At 40.9% G+C, this 22,323-nt stretch overlaps 1 protein-coding gene across 3 annotated transcripts in view; it reads left to right on the forward strand.

Annotated features, from left to right (window-relative positions):
* The window catches only part of KDM4B (lysine demethylase 4B), a 91,023-nt gene that overhangs the window by 31,045 nt on the left and 37,655 nt on the right, over positions 1 to 22,323 (forward strand). For all 3 annotated transcript variants that reach the window (XM_084498374.1, XM_084498375.1, XM_084498376.1), the window contains exons 6-8: positions 4,854 to 4,903; positions 8,083 to 8,186; positions 12,584 to 12,721. In XM_084498374.1, the coding sequence (XP_084354500.1) occupies positions 4,854 to 4,903; positions 8,083 to 8,186; positions 12,584 to 12,721 (292 nt within the window). The remainder of the gene's footprint in view (positions 1 to 4,853; positions 4,904 to 8,082; positions 8,187 to 12,583; positions 12,722 to 22,323) is intronic.

Consider the following 22,323-nt stretch of genomic DNA (forward strand, 5'->3'; position numbering starts at 1 on the left):
CTTGAACTAAGGGACGGGATGCTCTGGTGCTCTGCCGAAGCTAATGATAGCTTCGGGTGAGAATGGTGTCCCTTAAACCAGGAGGAACTGGTGGGGAGGGCACGAGTTGGCTGAGGATTGCCTGAGGCAGCAGCGCTTTGTTACGGGTAAAATGTTTTAATAGCTTTTGAGACAAAATTGAACCATCCTCATCCCCCACTTTGACGAGGCAGCCTTAGGTCAGAATCTGAGCTAGCTTGGAAAGCCCCTGAAGAACATCTGATGCGGGAAAGCGGTGACATTGCAGCAGTGAATTCCCTCTTATGTCATCCTTTAATGGCTTCTGAAGCAGTCCTTGTATCCCAGGATGGCCGGTGTACTCTTTTTTTTTCACTGACACACTCATTTAATTCTTAACTCACAAGACATTTGCTTATTTATTTTCATTGTTCCCGATAATAATTCGAAGCCATTAGAGGGGAAAATTGTATTCAAAAATGCTGTTTCACACTTTATTTGTTTGATGATTTAGAGCGATAGAAAATAGCACATTTGCTGGCTTTTATAGTCTGATAATTATCCACATCCATCAAGCCATTCCAGGGGAATAAACAAAACACCAAGAAAATTACACCGTTAATGACATCCTTTATGGCAAATAGGAAGGATCTTTTGCATTAAGGATAAAAAGGGGACTGTCCGGTTAAACTTATTACTTGTTAACAAAAGCAAGCTAGCACTCGATGGGAATGATCATCTCACACGTTTGTGGCTTTGGGGCATGTACCTTCTAGACCCGTCATCCCGATGTCTGGTAATTACCATTAGAATCAGGTTTGCAGGATAATCAAGAACTCCGAAAATTAAACGGAAATAGAGATCAGATATGCTGGAATTAGGTTTCGTGAAACAAGTTTGGAAGCTGAAAATCTTTCATGTAGAACAGTGAGTTCCATTTTCGTACAAGTGATACTTAATCTATTTCAGGGACTTGCTCTTGTTTTAGTAGAAAGAGTAGGAAAAGGTAATTTAGAAGGATCAGTATATTACTTTCAGATTGTTGACTTCAGGGTAAGATGACATTTGAGTCATATAGCTGTAAGTTTTTTATCTTGAGGGTTTTTTTTTTTCTGTTCTGTAAATCTTGTGTTCCCTGGCAAGGCAGCAAGACGTTATTCGTGCAGTAATTCAGCAGACTGCTGCGTGGCAGCTTTTGGGGTTAAGTTTGGCCCTTTGAACCAACCAACCAAGGTAAGGCTGAGCTGACTATTGGGAACAGGTACTTGAGATGTGGTCTCTTGGATTGTCTGCAAGCCCAGTTTCCTGGAAGTTCAATGCACCTGAAAGCGGTGGCTGGTTTGGCACTGTTTGCACCAGTTTAGCTCTTACTGGGGAGCCCAGATGAACCAGAAGGGACAGATACTGCACTTGAAGCACTGGCTCAAGGTCAGCATTTTTGGCACTGTTGTTTTTTCTCTTGGCTGTTGCGGATGTTTTCTCTGAAGCAGAAGTAGCCTATAAAAAGATAGTTATTAATAAGGGCTGTTAAAATATTTATGCTGCCAGCATCACTTCTCTTTAATTTTGTGGCTGTTTGGGACGACAGAAAATCCTTGCTCCATCTTTGCTGTGGTTGGAAAGAAATGTCTGCTGAAGGCTGTGTCAGAGTTAGGTCTGCTGTGCTCCTGAGTCTTACTCGGCCAGATGGATGTCATGAAACTGCTTCTGTCAACAGTGGTGAAGCATCGGGTAGCTGTCAGCCTCGTATTCCAGACACAGCCCAGTTTGAGAACCTTAATGGAGACTGTGGTTTATTTTGACCAATTGATGTAAAAGTCCCAGTGGTATTTTTCAGTGCTTTTTCTTCTCTTTTCATGTCTTTGTGGAATGCATTTATGCTATCATCTGAATGGGGCAGGAAAGGGAAGCAGTTCTACATGTGCTTTTCTTTTTTCTTTTCAAGATTTTTGATAGGATGGCATTTGTTTCTGGTATTTATCCAGAGGAAACCTATTTCTCTTAGTGTTAGGGCTGGGGTACTAAAGGAAAAAGAACCCTACTATTTGATGAAAAAACCTTGAAGTGTTCGAAGTGATGCGTATAGAAAAAGAAGTAATTGGCTATGCATTACCATGCGTAATCTTGGCAGCTGTCTCTGGAATTAAAGATATTTTGTTGTTGATCTGAACCCCAACCTGTGGGTGCAAGAAGGACGGTAAGAAATCGTCTTCAGTGACAGTGCTTTGTCAGTTCCCTCTGTCAAGTATTTTGTTCCTAATAAGTGCCTGGCCGTTTTTCACAGTGAAAGCGGGAGGATGCTACCATAAGGTCTTACACAAAAGGCAGCCCTTTGTGGATGCTTATATGCTCAATTACAATACTCCTTTGATTGCAGCAATTTCGAATCTTTCCATGTCACCTCCATTGTTATTCTACCTTGTAATCAATCATTTTATGTCTGATCATATACAGCTAGCTAGCTCAATCTGTGCAATGCTTGCAGAAGCCTTCTGTTTCTATTACTGGTTTTAAATAGCAGCCCAAATTCTTTCTTTATTGCCTATCTTTATGTAAATCGGTCAGATTTGTGAGTGCAACTTAACGCAGAATTTGACCTACTCTTAATTCTCTTCTGCAGTTAACTTTGTGAATTTCTAAGAATACATTTATAAGGATGTATAGACTGTTTCCTAAAATACTTGGTCCAAACAAAGAAGTTAATTTATAAAATTGGAGTCAGCTATTACCGAGAGGCTGTTCTGTGGTAGGGTGTTCTGATTTGTATATTATTATTCCGTATAGTTCTTGTTTATAAGCTGGAAATTCCTCCTTTCTTGCTGGTTTCTATCCAGGCAAGTCCTTTTTCTTTGTTTCTCCCTGGACTGCTCTCCAAAGCTCAGCTTGGCTTTTTGCGGTCTGCAGTTTCAGATAGCACAATAACCATGTTCCAATGTATTAAACTTTTAACATCCTCAAGATTCAATTAATCTTATCTTTACAACTCCCAATTACAGACACTAATTAAGTGAAGGTTGCATTGTAGACTGGGGATATTACATTAATCATCAGCAGCCTTGTAGCCATAAATTAGTTCTTTCCCAATCCTTCAGCATTTTTCCCAGAAGAAATGGAATGTCTCATTTCCCTGTTTTAAGGGACATTAATCCCACAAAGGAGCTTTGGATCGGGATTAGTTTTATCACATTTATGTAAGTGATGAATGGTCTTTGTAAAATGGAAGTTACTAGCTTTGTCCTAGACAAACGAAATTGAATTGTTTGACAATTATGCAATTTAAGGCACTGTTAAACTTTGGTCAGAGGACATTGGGAGCCCTTTGCTATGTTTATTATTTTATAAGATTAGGTGCTACATAGTGTTTTCCCTTAGATTTTTTTTAAGCCATCAATTTAAATCGGCTTAATGTCTAAATCTTTCTTGAAGCATCCTATGTATGATTTCTTCCCTTGGTTATCCTTTCTAACCTGCTAGATCACAAAAGGTAAATTTTTGTTTGTGGACAAAAGCAATATGGGATATGACTCCTTTCTTTCTCCTCACTTTGTAAATAAACTTTTAAGTTGAAAATTGAGAAGCTGAGCAAGGGGACGGGCTGAAAGCCCTTAAAACTTTGAGAGATGCTATCATTAGCAGAGCAATACTCTTTAGCTGTTGTTGAGATCATGCAGTTGCCTGCTTACAATATCCTGTTTTCAACTTGTTATAATGAGACGTGATGGTTTTGACAACTTTATTGAAAATAACAAAAATAACTCATTTTTTATTATTCACGTCGTGCAGAAGTTATAGCTAGTAATAAATGTAATTCTCACATATAAATTTTCAAAATTCTCTCTTACTGTTACAAAAATGAGTATGAGAGCCATGTTTAATTTGATGCAGTGTGTAAACAACAGTTTAAAAAATTCCACTGACATTATTTTTGTCATCTTTTTAAACATGTTTAAGTATATCATGGTATTCAGTTACCTCGTAGCCTGAATATATAAAATCTTGACACCTGAATTTTGCTTCTGTGAATAACTTCATATAACTTCGTATAACTTCAGAGCAGTAAGCTAACTAAGAACTTTTGGGAGGCAGAGGGGGAACACATCTGAAACTTTTTTTGCACTCTTTCTCCATCAGTCATACAAAGCTTTCTTTAAAATGTTGAGAAGTTGTTCCCCATATCCTTTAATGCTGTTTTCCTCACAAGACCCTGCTTTTTCCATTCACCTCTTCAAGAAAATTACCCAAAAGTTTAATTCTGTTCCTCTCACATCAGATAACACAATCTAGCACATAGACAAGGATTGACTGCTGTTATGAATAGTACGTACTTTTCTGAATAAAACCTAAAAGATTTGCATTTTTCTTTGAAAAATGTTTATCTTCATTTCCTGTAGGTATGCCAACACACACAGACCCTCCCTCACACCTTCTCAGCTTCTCTGAAATGTCTTACTTGTTAATCTTTAGCACAGCCTTATGGTTTTAATTTGCAGCTGTCTTTCCTGTGGAAACCAAGCCTGCTGTTCCCTGTGCTGAATTATTTCTGTTGTATCATCACTTTGTCACCTCAGTTATCCCTCTACCTTATGAAGTCCTGTGATTGTGTTTTAAACAATCACAGACAAATATCTCGCCTTGTGTAACGTGTCTGAGGGCTTTGATGGGAATACTGGCTTTCCCCCATGTGTTATACTCGTGTTGATACCTTCCAGACCTCGAAATTTTTGGTTATGTTTCCAGACGTTAATTGTACTTGTGCTGTGCTGAAAGTTATTACCACGGTTGTTTTTAGCCCATTTTTATTTCACTGTTTTTAGGTTGCGGTATGATTTTTTTGTTCTTCTCTGACTTTCTCCTAGGTATGCCATTCCTCCAGAACACGGCAAGAGGTTGGAACGCCTGGCAAAAGGTAAGCTTAGCTTCTTCCCATCTTAATGCTGCTTGGACAAATACACAGGTATCTTCCTAGTGAAAATTAAAGCATCCTAGAGGAGAATCCTACCCTTAATTTTCAAACGGATTTACAAAGAATTGATTTTGAACTGACAACTATAATTTACTATTGCGAGAGCTGCTTGATGAACCCGCATTGGTATAATAGTTTCAGGGGCAGAAAGCTTGTCATCTTGTCAGAAGCGCTGTGAACATTTCCTACCAGTGCAACTGTTTTCTCAAAGCCTCAGACTTCTGACACGCTATGGCCCTAACTAAAATTGATGGAAAAAAACTTGATTTTTGAGGCAGTGAGACCATGTGTGGGAAATGGCTTTAATAAGAGATGCATTGTGCATCTCCATGTGTAACAGGAGGTTTGTGGCAGTGACTTGAGAACTCTTGCTCTGGATCTATGGCGTGTGGCCTTTGGGGTCTTTGTGATAATTCCCTCCCATTACACACATTCTGCTGGGAAACAGTGTGGTATAAACCATTCTTTCTCACTACTCTGTCAATGTTACATATACAGCACTGGCATTGATTACTTTTGATCTTAACTAGGCACGTGCCTACAAATGCAGCAACAGCATTCATGGAGAACAGCTAGGGGAGTTCTTGCTTCCCCGTGCGATGATGCACAGTGTTTGGCGGCTTGCCTTTTATTCCAGCCTTGTCCCTCTTCATCTTCTTAGTACAATAAAGTCCATCTCAGAAAGCAGGGCTAGCTTGAGCTGTGATAAACTTCCACCTCTCACCAGGCTGGCTGTAATTTTTGGCTTTACAAAGTGCCAGCCTCAGCTGCCGAAAACCCTGTGTGCGTGTTGTTGCCTGAGTACCTGCCAAGGTCATCCTGCAAGCTGCCTCCTGCCTTTGGTGAGAACGGCGAGCACAGGCATCAGTGTTCTGGTGTGGGCACTTCTGATTTCCAGTTGGTAACGGTGGAAGCTTCAGGAAAGATGACTGACTGCAAAAATACATATTTTTATTTGTTGATGTTGTGTTTGTACTTTGTTGCTATTTTTGCGTACTTGCAAATGTTCTGAGTGCTGCCCAGCTAAAAAAAGCTGCTGTCCCAGAATAATTAACTCGAAATCTACACGTTTCATCTTCGATGAGGCATGCTTTAATGATTTAAATCTGTTGTTGAAGATAATGCTGCAAAGGCACTGCTGTACTAAGGCAGGAAGATCTGGAAGGCTGCATGTATTCTGATGCAAAATAATAATAATATCGGTAAAGTAGGTATTCATAGGAATGGTGTTTCTTGCTGACTGTCATTATAGAGATTGTTTTTCACTTGAATAAAAAAGGGGAGAGTGTTGAAGGGATCAGTTGACAGTGTAGGATAAATATAGAATAAATGGGTATAAATTTCCTAGGGCATGGTTGTATTGTCTCTTAATGCAGAGGAAAACAATATCCCTAAATATTACTAATATTAAAAAATGTTGCTCAGGAAAAGTTGTATTTCAAAGTTACTTCGGGTCTGCAGAGTTCTGTTTAATCATTTGTCAGGTTTTATGGAAGCTACTGTTTCATCTATTGGAAAGTTAATAAATCTAGATGACTCGTGTTCTGTAGAATCTGAAATATCACACCAAAGTCTGACACGGTAATATTAAGACTCTTGCTGTTTGTAACTTCATTTTACTGATGATCAGTTTTGGAAGCACAGTGATGGCTGGCAATAAACCGGACACAAATTATCAATGATTTATTTTATGCTGGTTGTTGCCTTATGGAAGTTGGGATGAGTAATGCTTTAAAACTACAATGAAGCAGCATTACTGCTTGGGCATCCTCCCTGTCCTGTGCATCAGTGGTCTATGCTATGAAGAGGTTCACTATGGAGAGATGAGTGTGCAATTAATATGGAAAATGAATAGCTGAGCTGTAAATGGGCTCACTGGGAGAGTTGTGGAGCCCATGGAGAGAATGTTAATGTGTTGCCATGTTATTGGTGCTAATCACTTAAAATGTGCTTCTTTATTAGTGGCTTTAATGAGAGCCACTTAAACTGTGCATTAAAAAGAGGAAGTGCAGAGAAGGATGACAGACTGGGTAGTAGACAGTCATAATTGTAATTGAAATGCTTTTAGGACAAAAACATAAGAAAACTTGGAATCCAGCAATCCTTTTTTCACTTTCTGAAGCCCCTTCCATTATATCCCATCAATTAGTTTTGTTTCCAGAGCTTGGTTGCCTTTTTTTTTTCTTTCTTTCTCCTAAATGGTGGTGTTTTTTTTAATCCCTATAAACACATAATTTGTTGATTGAATCACCCGCACACATGGTCTTGAACACAGTGCTTTTACATCGGTCTTGCTGATGTTTTGGGGAAGGCAGTACTGACATCAAGAGTTTTGTTTGGTTTTTACCCTACTCTTAATTATTTGTGGTTTGTTTTAATGACTTGGTGTGGATCTTGTAGCTCTGGTTGAACTTGCACTTTGTACTGTTGAGATGCTGAGTCAGATGACGCTGGCTCTGCCAGACTTAGGAGTGACTGCCGTGGCCCGTGAATAAGTGTCCCTTTTTCCACTACCTTGTAGTGGATTTGTTTTGTTTTGTCTCTTTCTTTTGACTGCATATTAACATCTGCATGCTTATTTTTTTTTTCCCTTTAGGCTGGTATGTAGGGCAGATCGTTCTGGAATCGTTTGATAACAGTTGTGTTACTTTCCCAGGAATAATATAGCTGCCCATCAAAGAAGGTATAAAAAGGACATATCAGTATGGAGTAGATGGTGCATGCTTGTCAATTTTTCCTTGTCCATATTCAGAAAAAGGGTGGCTCAGAGTCTAGCCCAAACGTGAGACAGCCAGGTTCTGTTTCTTAATTTGTTAGGATTTTGCTGAAACTCTGGCCAAGTTGCTTATGCCCAAATATGTATGATTTACAACCTAACTCTCAACTTGAATGGGATTAACACTTATGTGCATCAACGTGCAATTTTTTTTCCCCACAAGATTTATGTGGTATTTTAAACAGCGAGGCATGTGCTAACTACTGACATCTTTAGTCGTATGCCTATTGTTTTTATCTATCTGAAGTATTTAGGCAGGTTTTCATTTTGTCATCTTATCTCTGATTAAATAATGATTGGATATAACACTCCAGAACTGATAGTCCTCTTTGTAATGTCTCCACAGGATTTTTTCCTGGAAGCTCTCAGGGATGCGACGCTTTCCTCCGTCACAAGATGACCCTCATTTCGCCCTCAATCTTGAAGAAGTACGGCATTCCTTTTGACCGGGTACGTACCAAAAAGATGCTTTGGAGATGCTGGTAAGCTGCTGAGTTGTGCAAACCACAACCCCCCTCTTTTAAGGAAACAATTCATTGCAAGCCCCCGGGGAGCAATTTGCTTAATTTCTAAATGCATTATTATGCTAAATGTGTCATATCAGTTTAAACCAGCTGGATACCTGTAAATGAGGATTTGTGGTTTGTCTAGGACATGCTTTGTGAAGTACCTCCTTTTCATAAAACCTTTCACAAGAGCTAACTTAAAGATTGTAACTTTGTCATTTACGGAGCTTCTCCAGGTAGACAGGGCTAAACTCTAATTCAGGTGCTATGGCTTATCAATAGGCTGCATAACTCACAACTAATTCTTGAATGCAAGTTTATTTTTTTTTCTCCTGGATCCAGTATGAATCAAAAGCTGGAGTTAGACATACTGGTTCTCTGTTCTACAAGCCTTCTGTCCACACAGAGCCAGTAAGGATCCATGTATCTTTTAAGTCGTCTTATTTGAAATGCTGGGTCATGTTTATTTGGCGTGATCGCTTTAATATGCTTATTCTCAAAGTCTCTGGACAAGAAGTAAATCTCCTCAGCCAAGCATGCTTACCACGGATTTCATATCTGTGCAGAATCAATCAAGCAGCTACTGCTTCTGCATGTTACCAGCGCATGGAGCTCTTGTCCTGCCAGGGAGGTTAAGACAATGTGTTAGGGTATGATCCTGTCTGGGTGTTGGAAAGGGAATTGAGTTGGAGATGCTGTGATTCTTAACTCTGGTTGGTTAAGAATCAAACTGAATCAACCTCAACCCCCTTGCATCATCCGCATTCTAGATATTTTATGCCCTTCTTTTTCTAAGTAAGAACTCTTGAGCTCTGATCAGCTTTAAGCATGATCTTGCTAGAGTTAGTCCACCTGAGACGAAGTATGGCGCCTATTTGATGAGCCTAGTGATTCTTTGAGATTGAGGTAAAAGATCTTGGCTTTTTTATAGCATAAAAACCATGAATTCATTCAATTTACTGCTCCAGGGACTGTTTCATTTTTCCTGGTGGAAGGCTGTGATGAATGAAATTTGAAGTGTGATCATCTGGCTTGTCAGATGAGCTTGCTGTCAGTGCAGGGGAGACTTGCGTGAAGCAATGTGTGGTGCTTACAGTTCAACATCAGTGGCTGGCTAGACTTGGCCTAGTTTGCACACGATGGTCGATATTAAATTGTTCTTACAGATCAACAAACCATTTTTCTTGTAATTCTATCTGTGAAACCCAAATCCCAAGCGTGAAAATATTGATATCTGCTACATACCGTTGAAAATAATAATGAAAATATCTAATCGTGGGATCTGATTGTTGATTTTTTTTTTGGTAAGGATTTTAATTCTACAAATTTCAGGAAAGTAGCTGGGCAGATTGGAATGTGAGTGGCATCTCAATGGATAGATGCCCCTCGATGGAGATGATGGAGGCTCAAAGATGTCTATTCCATCCATACTCACAGAAGAGTACAAAACCTGTAGTCAGTGTGATCTGAAAAGTTTGTCTGACCTTATCTTTATTGGCCTAAACATCACTTAAATGGTGAAGTTTAAGAATTTCTGCTGCTTTTCTGCTGCAGTATCAGTTGAATGCTGTGTCTTGCTGCTATTAATGGTATTTTTCTTACAGCTTCTGGTTCAAACAGCTTCATAAGTGGTGCCAGAACACACTGAACAGAGCCTAACAAGGGGTCACTGCTTATGTAAAGAAGTTGAAAATAACAATGATTAAAAAGTACCTGTTGGTGCAACCTAGGTATTGTAAGTGAAGTCTGTGGTGCAGCCCCCTGCTGGTATCCCATCCTGTGGAACGGAAGAGAACAGGAAACGGGAATTAATTTCTGCCGTGTCATTCGGGTGGCGTGTTTGGGCGGTGCTCTTGTGTCTGCAGGAGGGTCAGAACAGGAAGGAAATTCTTGTCAGACTTCAAAAGTTGAAATGTTGTAGGTGGGCAGAGTTTGCTCCGGAGTGATACATCTTTGTGTTTGCTTTTCCATGTTTTTGTGGAAAGTGGCATTGACTGATAATTGTTAAGTGGTTTCTGATCAATAACCATGCAAGAGGAGCAAAAGAGTTCGTAAAAAAGTCAGTAAAGGAAAGCTTTCCTTCCAAGCGTATCCCAGGTCAGCTTTACTGTTCTGTATGGTTTGAGGCACGGGGTGTGAAGTGCTTTAAATAAAGAATTTTCTAATTTGTTGCTTGGTAAAAAGCCTTCTCCCACTTAGCTAGGCTTCCTGCTCTGAATCTTTTGATTTGCGACGTGAAGGTTTTTTACAGATTCACGTCTGGTGTCTCCTTCATGCTGATTATATGTAGAACCTTTAAATGTGTGCTACCTGAATGCCAAGAATCTGATTTTTATCTGTTTCTTTCTTTTTTCCCCCCCCAAAAATAGGAGAGGCTAGTGCATGTCAAAGCCAAGCTTTATATTTTAAAGGAAGGGGGATTATTAACATCTTACCTAAAGAAATATAATTCCTAATCCTGATTTACAGAGCGCGGGGTGAAAATGTGTATTTGTGATAGATTCTCTCAACTCTCTGGCAGCCGCTGGTTGTTTTTAAATGTGAAGAGGAGGAGGAGATCTCTTAAGGCAGAGCAGCCTGGATCTGAATAACCCCTGTCCTGAAATAGTAGCTTTTGAAGGAGGATCGCTATTATTCAGAGACAGGGAATGTGTGCCATTTTTCTTTAGAAACAGAGATAGGATCCCTTCATCTAAATTCTTGGCAGACTTCAATGAAGTGAATAAGCACACATTTATAAATCTCTATAATGGTATTTACTTCTGGAAAAAAAGAAGCAGATCAATACTAGGGCTTTTTAATAATTAAAAATGTGTATTTCTGTAATCTCCTATTGATTTCTCCATTTATTCTTCAAGAGCTTGCAGAAGTCAGTAAATTTAGGGCTTTCTCCATGAGTGGCAGTTTGTGCTGGCTTTCTTTCAATAGTTATTACTTTTCTGCATGGCCTATCCATCATCTCGAGTGCTTTCTAATTTATTGTAGGGATAATGTTGACAGCAGTGACATGGAGGACATACACTGCGGGCTTGAAATGAAGACACCAGGATGTAGATTTCGTGACAGAAACATAATCTTTCCGTCTTCTGAAGTTAGCAATCTACCGCTCTGCTTTGATTTATGGAGGGGGCTGGATGGGGAACGCGCCGTGCAGCTGGCTGCAGACCGGACTTCGGCACCTCTCATCCAGAAGCTTCTCGTGTTGTCATATGAGCTTTTCTTTTCTATTTTTTATTTTTTTTAATGCTGCTAACGTTCATAGCATTAACAGGTTTAGGTGTTTGATCAGCGTAGTGGGTAAATATTTTAACTTCTGCTCACAGTTTCTATGTGGACCGATCCTTGTGTTTTTAGGTCTAAGTTCTTCAAAACCTCTGTAGGCTCCGAACTGCTGTGCTGTTGGGAATAATCCAGCAGCGTCATGTGGCTGTTACGAAAGCCTGGTCAGCACTTCTGGTTTAGAAAGACAGGGGAAGGACAAATTTTGCCTCTTTTCTGTCTATCGAAGGGAGATGCTATCATACACTTTGGTAAGCTGGCGAGCTGGCCCGGGAGGATTGCTCAAAGCGTGCTGTGCTGCTGCCAGTTGTTCTTAAAATGTGTGCTAGTGTTTAATTACCTTTCTATCTTCCCCGATGTCTCCTCTTTGTAGGTTTTTAAAAGGTGATTTTCTAAAAGTGTTGGGAATTGATCGGCTTCTGATTACAGCTGTAATCTGCAGTTTTCAATCTTTTTGCTTACTGTTTTAATTTTATGTGAGTAGACAAATGGTGAGCTGTAATTTTTAGGTTGTTTGACTAATGGGTGAACAAATGGGAATAAGAATGACAAATACGAGTGAGGAAATAAATACAGTGAAAAGTAGCGTGTATTTCAGCAGGACACTGCAACACAGAGTGGATGTTTAGGTGGGAAATCCAATTTCCTTGGCTCAACTAGCAAGGAATATGAAGATGGGTTTAGACGTAACATAAGCTGGAGTGATGACCACCAAAAGATTTGCTGGTCTTCTGAACTGCTGGATCCTTTCTGTAACTTTGACTCAAAAGAGTTCCGGTCTTGTGACGGCTTCCATCCTTTGTACTGTCGTTTTTCATGACATTTCGTTTTTCATGTCGTTTACCATGTCGTTTTACATGTCGTTTTTCATGTCGTTTACCAATTACTTTGGTATTTCTGCTGTTAACAAGAAGTTGTTCCAGGTTTAGCCAAGAGTTGGCAGTGACTCTTCTGCCTCCCCTCCAGTTGAGAGAGAGAGATTTAACCAGAGAGATTTAACTCTGTTCTCAAACTGCTATTTCAACTGATCTGTGGGCTATGTCTTCCTTTTTTGTTTTTTAGATCACCCAGGAAGCTGGAGAGTTCATGATTACCTTTCCTTACGGTTACCATGCTGGCTTCAATCACGGCTTCAACTGTGCCGAGTCTACCAACTTTGCCACTTTGCGGTGGATCGACTACGGAAAAATGGCAACCCAAGTAGGTGTCTGTTTGGATGAGGGATTACTTATGACCACCAGCTCATGAAATAAAAATGATTGAGTGGGGGACTTGTCCTTTTGACCAAAACTGAAGTTGTTTTGAGGATATACTCTTTCATTGTTCCATGTTGTTGTTTTGTTCTTGTTAATAATTCACCTCATTTTAAGGGCATAGTAATGACTTTCTTGAGTGCTGAATGTACATGCACCTTGTGGAGAGGTTGTTTGGAAACTAATAAGTTTGGATTAGTTTTCTGAATTATCCCAACTGTATTTCACACTGAATAAGGTGACTGATATGACTGAGTACAATTCATTAGGCACATGCCGAAGGAGAAGGAATAAGCTGGAGACATCTTAAACTTTAATATGAATATAGCAATAACCTCCTGAAAATATTTGAATTTCTCTACCATCAGCATGGTGTAAAAGGGCTGAGTCATGTCTGAGGAGGAGAATCGTGCTGGAATGGCTGTGTATGGCTATTTCACGAGGGCAAATTTCTTGTATGCTTTTGTTACTTTGGACAGTTCCGAGGGCACTGGCAGTTTTTCATGAAAGAATGCATACTGCCTTCTCCGGTTTTTAAATGTGAATTATTAGCAGCTATGGGCATATATTTCAAACTGATTAATATGGTTTTTCTTTTTTTGAAAGTCTGCCTTAAATGGGTTGTTTTTAATGCATTGATGTCTTTGGTACATTAGATGTGATGCAGTGCAGCATAACTGGTTCAATAAAATCGGTGAATTTTTAAATTAGGGATCAGTTCCACACAGTCTTTGGGGAAAGGATAAATGATTGCCATGGGGTAGCAGTGTAAAATTGCCTCAGATGTTCCTTTCCAGAAAGGCAGACTTAGATTTCACTCTAGAATAGCATTTATATCATCTCCTTCACTTATTTTTCTTCTATCAACTCGGCGTGACTCTGCAGGTTTCATAATGCATCCTAATGCTTTGTTCTGGGCAAAACCAACTCCACTGAAAATGGGCTGCAAGTGCGTCTGTGCCTCAATCTGTGGAACACTGTAATGATGCCCATTTTTCCTTTACCAGGGTTTATATTCTAAGAAAGGTAGATGATTACTGAATGTAGTCACTCTCTTCTCCGCTTTGGGATCCTAGGCTCGTTGAAAATGCTGTCTTTAACCCTTCACCTTTGTGCTGTGATGCCTTCCGCCACATTCGGCCCAAGCTGAAACTTTGCACGCATAATTATATTCAGAAGTGATCATTGCTGTGTGTTAATTAGCCTGAGTGGTTGCTTTGTGATTAATGCCAGTCACTCCTTCCTGCTTCTCGAAGCTAGTGCTGTTTCTGGCACTGCAGACAGTGAGGGATCTTGTAGAATCATGAAAAAAGCCATGCTGTTTCTTCCTAGTTTTCCTTTTTAATTAGTGAGCATCATTAAGGCAACTAGGAAAGGAAGATGGTTGTTACCCCACAGGAGCCTTTTTTTTCTGCTTTTTTCCATCTCTTGGTATTTATATCCTGCCTCAGCAACTGCAGGCAGGCAGTCCTTGACTATCAAACATCTCAGCGCTCAGTGTCCAAGAAGCTTATCCACAGAAAGTAAGTTTAGCCCTTTGGGTTACTGACAGGTGAAGTGTCTGTCTTGTTTAGTTTTTCAGTAATATTCAGCCCACAGTTTCAAGAAGTCTGCTGTTAGCAAACAAGTTAGGCACCCGAGCACTCTCCTTTTCTAAAATAAACAAATAGATTTTATTATTTTATTTCTGAAACCACAGTGGTGTAAAAGCATTTAATGTTAGGCATGCTAGTGGCTGTGCCATGAAGTATAAAATGCCCACATTCACTGTGCCAGCCAGGTCATACCTCTGAATTGCTAGAAGATTCAGAGTGCAACTGAAATGATTCTCAGAACAGAAAAATCCTCATACCTAAAAGTCACGTACTTGTCCCCCCTGTCCCCTGCCAGTGTTCAAGGATGCGAATCCAGGGTTGGTGTTTGTAATCTTTTTGGAGTCCTTCAGGGTGTTAAAGCAGACTATGAGGTAGTAGCTGTGGGCTCTGAGACCACGTGGAGGTGGACTGGGAGTTGTCCGTTTGAATTTGTTCTGGAGCTGGAGATCTTAAGAAAAACCTAGAACTGTGAGAGGCCTCAAATTGGCATTAAGTGTCTTACAGTCAAAAATGGCCAAGCAAACTTGGTTTGGAAATGTTAAATAAATAAATAAATAAATAAATAAATAAAGTTAGTTTGTTGTGACCTTGTCTGCCAGGCTTGTCTGTAGCAAATGGTCGTGGTTATACACCCCAGAAAATGGGGTTTATCGGGGAAGTTCTGACAGACCCTTAACTACAGCAGTGCCAGCAGGCACCACTCTAATATTAAAAGCAATTTTGGATTCAGCCATGTGTTCACAAACAAGTGACATTTGGGAAGTGCAGTTTTAGATTGAGCCTCCATGCTTACATTGTTAAGCAGCGTAGCGTGAAATTACTGAACAAGCAGCATAGAGAGCTCTGAGCAAATCTAGGGAGAGAAAGTTGAAGTGTGGAAGGAGATGCCCAATTTATTTCCATTGCACTTGCTGACACTTGTCTGTTCAGAGATTTCCATTTAATATTACCTAAACCACACATTGCATACATGTTAATTAACCCTTTGATACCTTACTATCAGGCTCCAGATGAGGTATGAATGCTGTTACACAGTGAGGGCAAAAGGTTTATTTAAATCCCATTTTAAGTTAAACAGGAACTTTAATGGAACATCAGCTGACTCTCTACACCCCACCTGCCTGCACATTTAAGAAGAGAATTCAGGGAGAGAGACATCCAGGAGTGCAATTTTTGGTTAACTGCTGCAGCTTTGCTAAATTTAGAAATGGCTATATTGATTTCTGTGCTGTCAGGCACAAATCGATTATATTTGCCTACATCAGAGCAGGTTTTTCTTCGTGTAATATGGTCATTTTTAACATTCTTAGAAACTCTTGAGTAGGTGATGCTCCATAGGTCCGTAGTGTTACTGCAGTGAAACCAGGTGGCTGTAAAGTGATTCTTCTTCTCTCCTTGTCCTGCCAGTACTTGTGAGATTGGTGACAAGGTAAGGTTCAAAATTAGACAGTTTTAATGTTCTCCTGGGCGTTATCCTGGGGATTAAATTTGAATTCTGCTTTTTTCAGAGCTATGAATAGAGTGAGACATGTCAGTGGCATAGAGTAAGAGACAGGAAGGTAATGGCTTACCTCCAAAAACCATAGATAGAACCATGCTAATTGCCTGCCAAACAGATGAAATGTTCTGCTAACCACCATGGAACCTGCCTAGGCTGTAAAAATACATGACGAATGCAGCGAAGTTTAAAGATCAGCTTCTTAGACACCGTTTCTGCTCAAACTGTAGAACAAGCATCAGCACTGGCAAAAAACGAAATGGCTGCAGAGTTGTGTAGGAAACGGATAGTTGGTAGGTGTGCTTGTATTTGTGTAAACTCGTAACCAGGATCAACAGATGCTTAAAAATGCCATTGGAAATTGGCTTGGAGAACCCTCAGGTGACGAAATCAGCTGTCTGGTTCAGAACCTAGTGGGGAGGTTGTGGAGTCCCTTTCAGAACTGTGCAGGAGAAGATGACATAAAGGAATTGGACGGGTGTTCATCTGCCTACAGTGGTCATGGGGATGTTCCTTCTGGGCTTCACGTGTTTAGATGCAAGCTGTAACCATCTCTGACAATAATCTCGTACCATTTACTGTCTTCATCTATCAGGTGTCTCCTCTATGTTTAGCCTGCCCCAAGCTCAGGTGGGAAATCTGAGAACTGAAGGCTTTTGGCACATTGGTTGCCACAAGCGTTCAGCCGAATTCTCAGGTTTCTTTCCTTGTGCTTGCCCTGGTTTTGTTTCAGCTTTTTATTTATAGCAGGTGTTTGCTTCTGAAGTCTGACTTGCTGATCTGTGTGGTGAGTGCTTCTCTAGCCTCAGTGCTGGTATGTGGTGGACAAAATTCCTGTCACTGCTCATGATATATTTAAATCCTCAGGACTGGTTGCTTCCACTTCTTAGAAAATGTCAATCTGCTTCGATTCAGAGGAAGGCTATAACACTCTCCTTTACCTCAGGTCTCTAATTACGTGGTGCTATACCACTGGGAAATAGACATCTTGCCTGCAGCTGGACATTGTGCCCAGAAGTATAAGAATTAACAGCTCTTTAACTGTTACCTCATTTACTGTCATTGTAAATGTCTCCCACCAGTCCTCAAGGAACCTTCTGTTGCAGCCGACTTCTTTCCAGTCAAGGTGACTGACTTTAAGACCAACCACAGTTCCTGCTTCGCTTAATCCATGCAGAAAGCAGCAGCTAAATATTACATCTGTCAGCTACTCTACAGGTGGGAGGGAGACCTTCAGTTAATCTTGGGGCTCCCGTAGGTCATCCTGGAGTGCAGTCATCACTAGGTCTCTCCAAATATTTAATGGTAATTCATTTCAGCATTCTTTGTTAAAATGTGGAGATCAAACTCTATCAGGAGATGCCCTTTTTAAGATACGGCCCTATCTGGCTAACATCAACATCGGGCTGTTGTAATGGGTGAGGTACGAAGAGATTCAGAAAAAGGAGTTAAAGGGTTTTTCAAGGAGTTACAGATAGTGGCACAATGTCAGGGGTCAGCTGTAATCTGAATACTCTGCTTTAGGCCTTCATATTATCAATTAAATAATGCAGTTGAATGGGGATGGTTTTATTTTCGTATGCTGTAGTTAATATTTACCTGCACAGGCAGAGCCTGGAAATTACAGAGAAACACTTTCCTTTGTACTCGGTAGTTGGTGCTCTTCAGTCTTTTGTCTACCATTAATTTTTTTTTTGTTGAAAAAGGGCTGATGAATGAAAGGAAGTGAATGATCGTTCTCATTCCCTACCATTAGGTTTGGGTTTGTTCAGTGTGCTTTGTGTTTGTGGTGTGGTTTTGTTGTTGTTATATTTTTTTCCCTCTATATGAGCCCGCAGTTGCTTTCTGCATTGTTTTTTGGTTCAGTTTGTATCTGAAAACTCCTGGATGCAACCATCAATAGGCTGAGGGTGGTCTTAGCAGCGTATTTGACTAACCAACACTTTCAACGTCAACTGGTTTAGTAAAGTGTCCTTCTTGAAGTCGAGGCGGCCTATAAGTCTCCTCTGGTTTGAAAAGCCACTTTCAGAGTATATAATTTTATAAGAAATTCAAGTGTGTCTCCCAGGTTGGCTTTTCTATTTTTTTTACAAACTGGACTGGAAATAAGTGGGTGGGAGGGGAACAATTTCTTGCTCTTCCCTTTATATTACTAGCAGACACTCCTGGATGATAGCGTCTGTGTTACCATCGGTTGACATTTTCATACCTTCATTTTATCTCTTATTTACTCCAGAGATAGTGCTGGAATTATCTCTCTCAGTACAAAATGGGGTCAAGTTGCCCTCCTTCCCAAATCCTACACTTTGTGTCCTGAAATAAGTAGCCGTCATCTCCTCCTGCAGCGCATTCCAGGAGAGACCTCCGCTCCAGCGCAGCTCAGTCCTCTGCTGCTCACTCCTTTCTCTGGCGAGAAGGCGAAGACGAGTAAGACTCTTCTGTTTGGATTTTACTGCTACATAAAGGCATCCCCAAGAGAGGTGCCTTTTGGAGCTTACACTATGGCCTTTTGCATAGCTTGTTGTTTCCAAACTGTCGCTTCTGCGGCGGAGCTTTGTTTTTATTTTTTGGTGTGCGTTTTAAAAATAATAATGGAATAACAGATCTCAAATTTACTTTCGGAGTGTTTGTGATTTAAAGTTGCCTGGCATGTAATTGTCATTGCAAAATTGAAGCTTGCTTCTCCTCGCTATTCATATGCTAGTAGGTTTTCTCTTGAAAGATGTCCTTTATTTCCCAAGAAATAAAATTCCTGAGAATTATGCAGAAACTGCTTGGTAGTGCCATAAAATTGGTCTCTGAAATAGGGGAAATAAAACTTGTATTTTTGCATTACTTTGTATGTATGCCTTAACTGATTCTAATTGGACCTTTTAAGCATAGAATACTAATAAAAAAAAAAAAAAATATTCTAATATGGAATAGCATTTCCGTAGTTCCCTTTTGTAAGACAGATTCAAAAAATGCTCTTGTATAAAATCTTTCCCCTTTCTGGTAGTTATTTTCTGGTGTTATTTGTAAACACTCCTAATGCTTTACTCTCCAAAAAACACTGATTCTTTGCAATAAAAAGGAATTTTTACAGTGCCTTTCAGGTTAAGGTGGGAAGGAGCCAGTTATTTTTCTGAAGTTTTCTCAGCGCTCCGTTTTATCAGCTCTTTTCTGAGATCTCCTTCTGAAGTACTGACTGGGAGGTTGCTTGGCAGCATTTTTCTAAGGAAGGAAGAACAAATACTGGTCTGTAATCACAAAATCTGGAGGTTTTGGGGATTTCAGGCTTTGGGCTGGGTGGTACCAGCTGAGTTTCTGGCCAGCCCTGGAAGAAGGGGCACGTGAGCAACTGCAGCGCCCAGTCCAGGTCACCAGGAGCTGCTCAGGACCTGACTCCCCCAAATAGGACGTTTTATGCATCAGGGCAGGCAGTGGGGGCAGAAAGGACTTCAGGCATCTTCCCTGCTCTGCTCACCCCTTGTCCTCACCCTTAGGGCGTTGAACTGGTAGGGATCTGCTTTACAAGATTGCCCAGTCTGATTTACTTCTAGCTTAATTACTGGAAGGTGTAAAGCATGCTGTTCTTGGCTTCCCAAATGCTGCTTGGAAATGACTTTGCCAGCTCGGGGTGCCTCTCCGGGAACTGCCCTCAGCCCGTCGGGTCCTGATGTGGCTGGGCTGCCAGTCTCCCCCCCTCTCCCTGCCTCACTAACCCCGTGATTTATAGCTCAGAGGTGGCAGTGTGCTTTGTGGCTGCAAGTAAATAGCTGTGTGAAGAATGTGCTCCCTGCAGCTTATTCGCTCAGCTTCCCTGCCACGTGGAGTCCCTGGTAAAGGCTACCAGCCCCAATCATTCATGTGTCAGAGCTGGGGCTTTGGGGTCATTGGGCTTTGGGGACAGTAGGACTGCGAGGCCATCACAATCCCTTCTGAAAGCAGCTGTAGCATTGTGCTTTCCTGGGCTGTTGGTGTTGCTCCACTGAATCGCTTCACGGGTGACACATGGGGGCTTAGATACAAAGGAAGAAGAGCCGTCTTAGCCATATGAATGAATAAATAATAGTGCATTCTGCTCCAGAGTTGCAGAAATGATGATGTTAGAACTTGGGAAGGCAGTGTAAAAGTGTAAAGTAGCTGTGAATTCACATCACACTTTCTCATCAGGTACCTTTTCTTTTTGTTGTCCTCGAAGGGCAACATTTGTTAACCTTCTGTCTCTTCGCTCTGTGCAGAAAGAACATTTTTAAAAATAAAGCCCACTTTTTATTTTAGCGTGCTTAGAGTAGTAGATTGCTTATGAACAACATCTTCTAATTTTTTAAACTCCACCTGGCTTAATTATTTGTCTTTCCTGACAGCCATGCTCCTGATTTTCTTGCAGCTTGGTTCCCTACTGGCAGGTTCAGTCAGCAGGTTCTGTTGCAGGGTCTTTGAGGACGCTTCCTAATCTCACTCGTCAGGATTCAGATCTCACCTCTGCTCTGTAACCCACCAAACCCTCCAGCTGCTTCGAGAATGCATGCAGGTGAATGCAGATTATTACTAGAAAGAGAGAGAAGTGCTTCTTTTGCTGTGTGGTTTTCAGAGGGGCCTCGATTGCTGTTTCTTTTAGGATTGATAGACAGCCTCCTGCCTCCTTTATTTATACATCAGCCCTCCCTTGATTCTAATTTATATCATTTGGAGATGCAACAAACAAATCTCAGCTTCTTGTCCGTTTGAAAAATGTCACTGAGGAATACTCGTTGTTACCAAGGAAAATAATTCCATTGTGCTGGAGGCAGATCTTGGGTTGTCGCTTTAGATACCAACACTTGATATTCCACCAAACGAAATGATTCATGTTTCTACAAACTGCCTGTAGATTTTCCTAGCCATACAAGGTATACAAAATGGTGGATTTTACTGCTTTATCTGTCATATCACAGGCCTACAAACCATCACAGCTTTTGGCTTTCTTTTTAAACGAAAAGAACAAAAAGAGTTGATCCAACAGGAGGATAAAAGGCTAACTGCACTGACTTAGCAGGAATTGTCTGGTGCATCTGTCACTTCAGAGCTGTAGAACTTCGCTAAGCCATGTCAGTGCATGGTAGCTGCTCCCTTAGTGCACGAGCACGGTGCTGACCTGCTGACACGACATGCTTTCTGCCAGCAAAAGTGCTCGGTCGTAGACTTCTTTTACCATCCACAAAGCTTATGATGCGGAAGAAATAATAGCATGAGATAACCTCAACATGGTGTTCACTGTAGGCTCTCATCCAGTGGTTATGACTTGGTCTTAATGTTGGTTATTCCTCGTACTGGAACAAGTCAGTCCAAACACAGAGGAGCTGGTATTTCACCGAGTCCCTTTTTGTAAGTGTTGCTGAGAGCAATGAATTTCTTTCTTGGCCCTTTCAGCCTTATCAGAGACACAATGTAGGACCCTCACCCGCTGGGGTTGCATCCATCTCCCAGGAAAATGTTCCATCATTTTTAGAGAGATTCAGGAGTAGCTGGCAACTGTACAGGTGTAGTCTACAGAATAGTAGAAGAGCTTAAAAAAAAAGGTGATTCTGGCAGAAGTGGTGAGATAGCCTGGGGGAGAAAGGCTGACACGTCTCCATGTAACTCCAGAAACCTGTGAGTTGGATGGAGTGTTGATGTATTTGCCTAACATAAAGCATGTCACATAACATTTTATACTGTATTTTGAGTGTTGCAGAGGAGTGGGGTAAAACTGCCTCCCCAGCTACCACCACTTGCCATTTCCCCGGCTCTTCTGCCCGCAGAAATCTGCACGGAACATTATGGCAGCAAGTGAAGGAAGAAAGTGAGGAGAAAGCGTGCCCTGCGGCCAGAGACCAGGGGGAGTCCTTGGAAGTCTTTGCCTAATTGTTTTGTTTATGAAACTCTGTGGAGGGTTTCCAGTGGGTTTCCTAATGAACTGGTTTGTTGTTGAGACTTACAGCAATGCTTGTAATTAGAGTAGAAACAGGGGGTCAAGACTCATCTCCCTTCCCACAAGCTTTCAACTATCAACCATTAAGCACACGAACTAAGCATTTTAGGTTTTTCTCCTTCTTTTCAAAGTTTAACTCCTCAGTGACTTGCAGAATGCCCGATGCTCATCTTTTAGGCACCCAGCTGCAATTTGTGTGTTTTTTGTCACTTTTGAAAACTTGGTTGTCTGTGGGAGCAATGCTTGCTAAGGGGCTGAGTGGAAATGTGACTTTGGGCTGAAGGGAAGGGACATAAACCAGAGCGCAGACTAGTTTTTTCTCTCATACTGACTGAGTATTAACTAGATCTCAAGGAACACATCTGTACTCGGATAAGCAGTTGGATAGCTGTTTAAAAGCATCGTACTGGGAGGATTTTGTCTTTCTGCCAAAAGCTGAAGCTTTGTGTCTTGTCCTGGCAATTCATAGGGAGACGTTTAGGAGCATTCTCTGTGTGAGCAGTGTGTATTCCTGTAACATA

The sequence above is a fragment of the Aythya ferina genome (assembly GCF_964211825.1).
Source record: "Aythya ferina genome assembly, chromosome: 26".
NCBI lineage: Eukaryota > Metazoa > Chordata > Aves > Anseriformes > Anatidae > Aythya > Aythya ferina.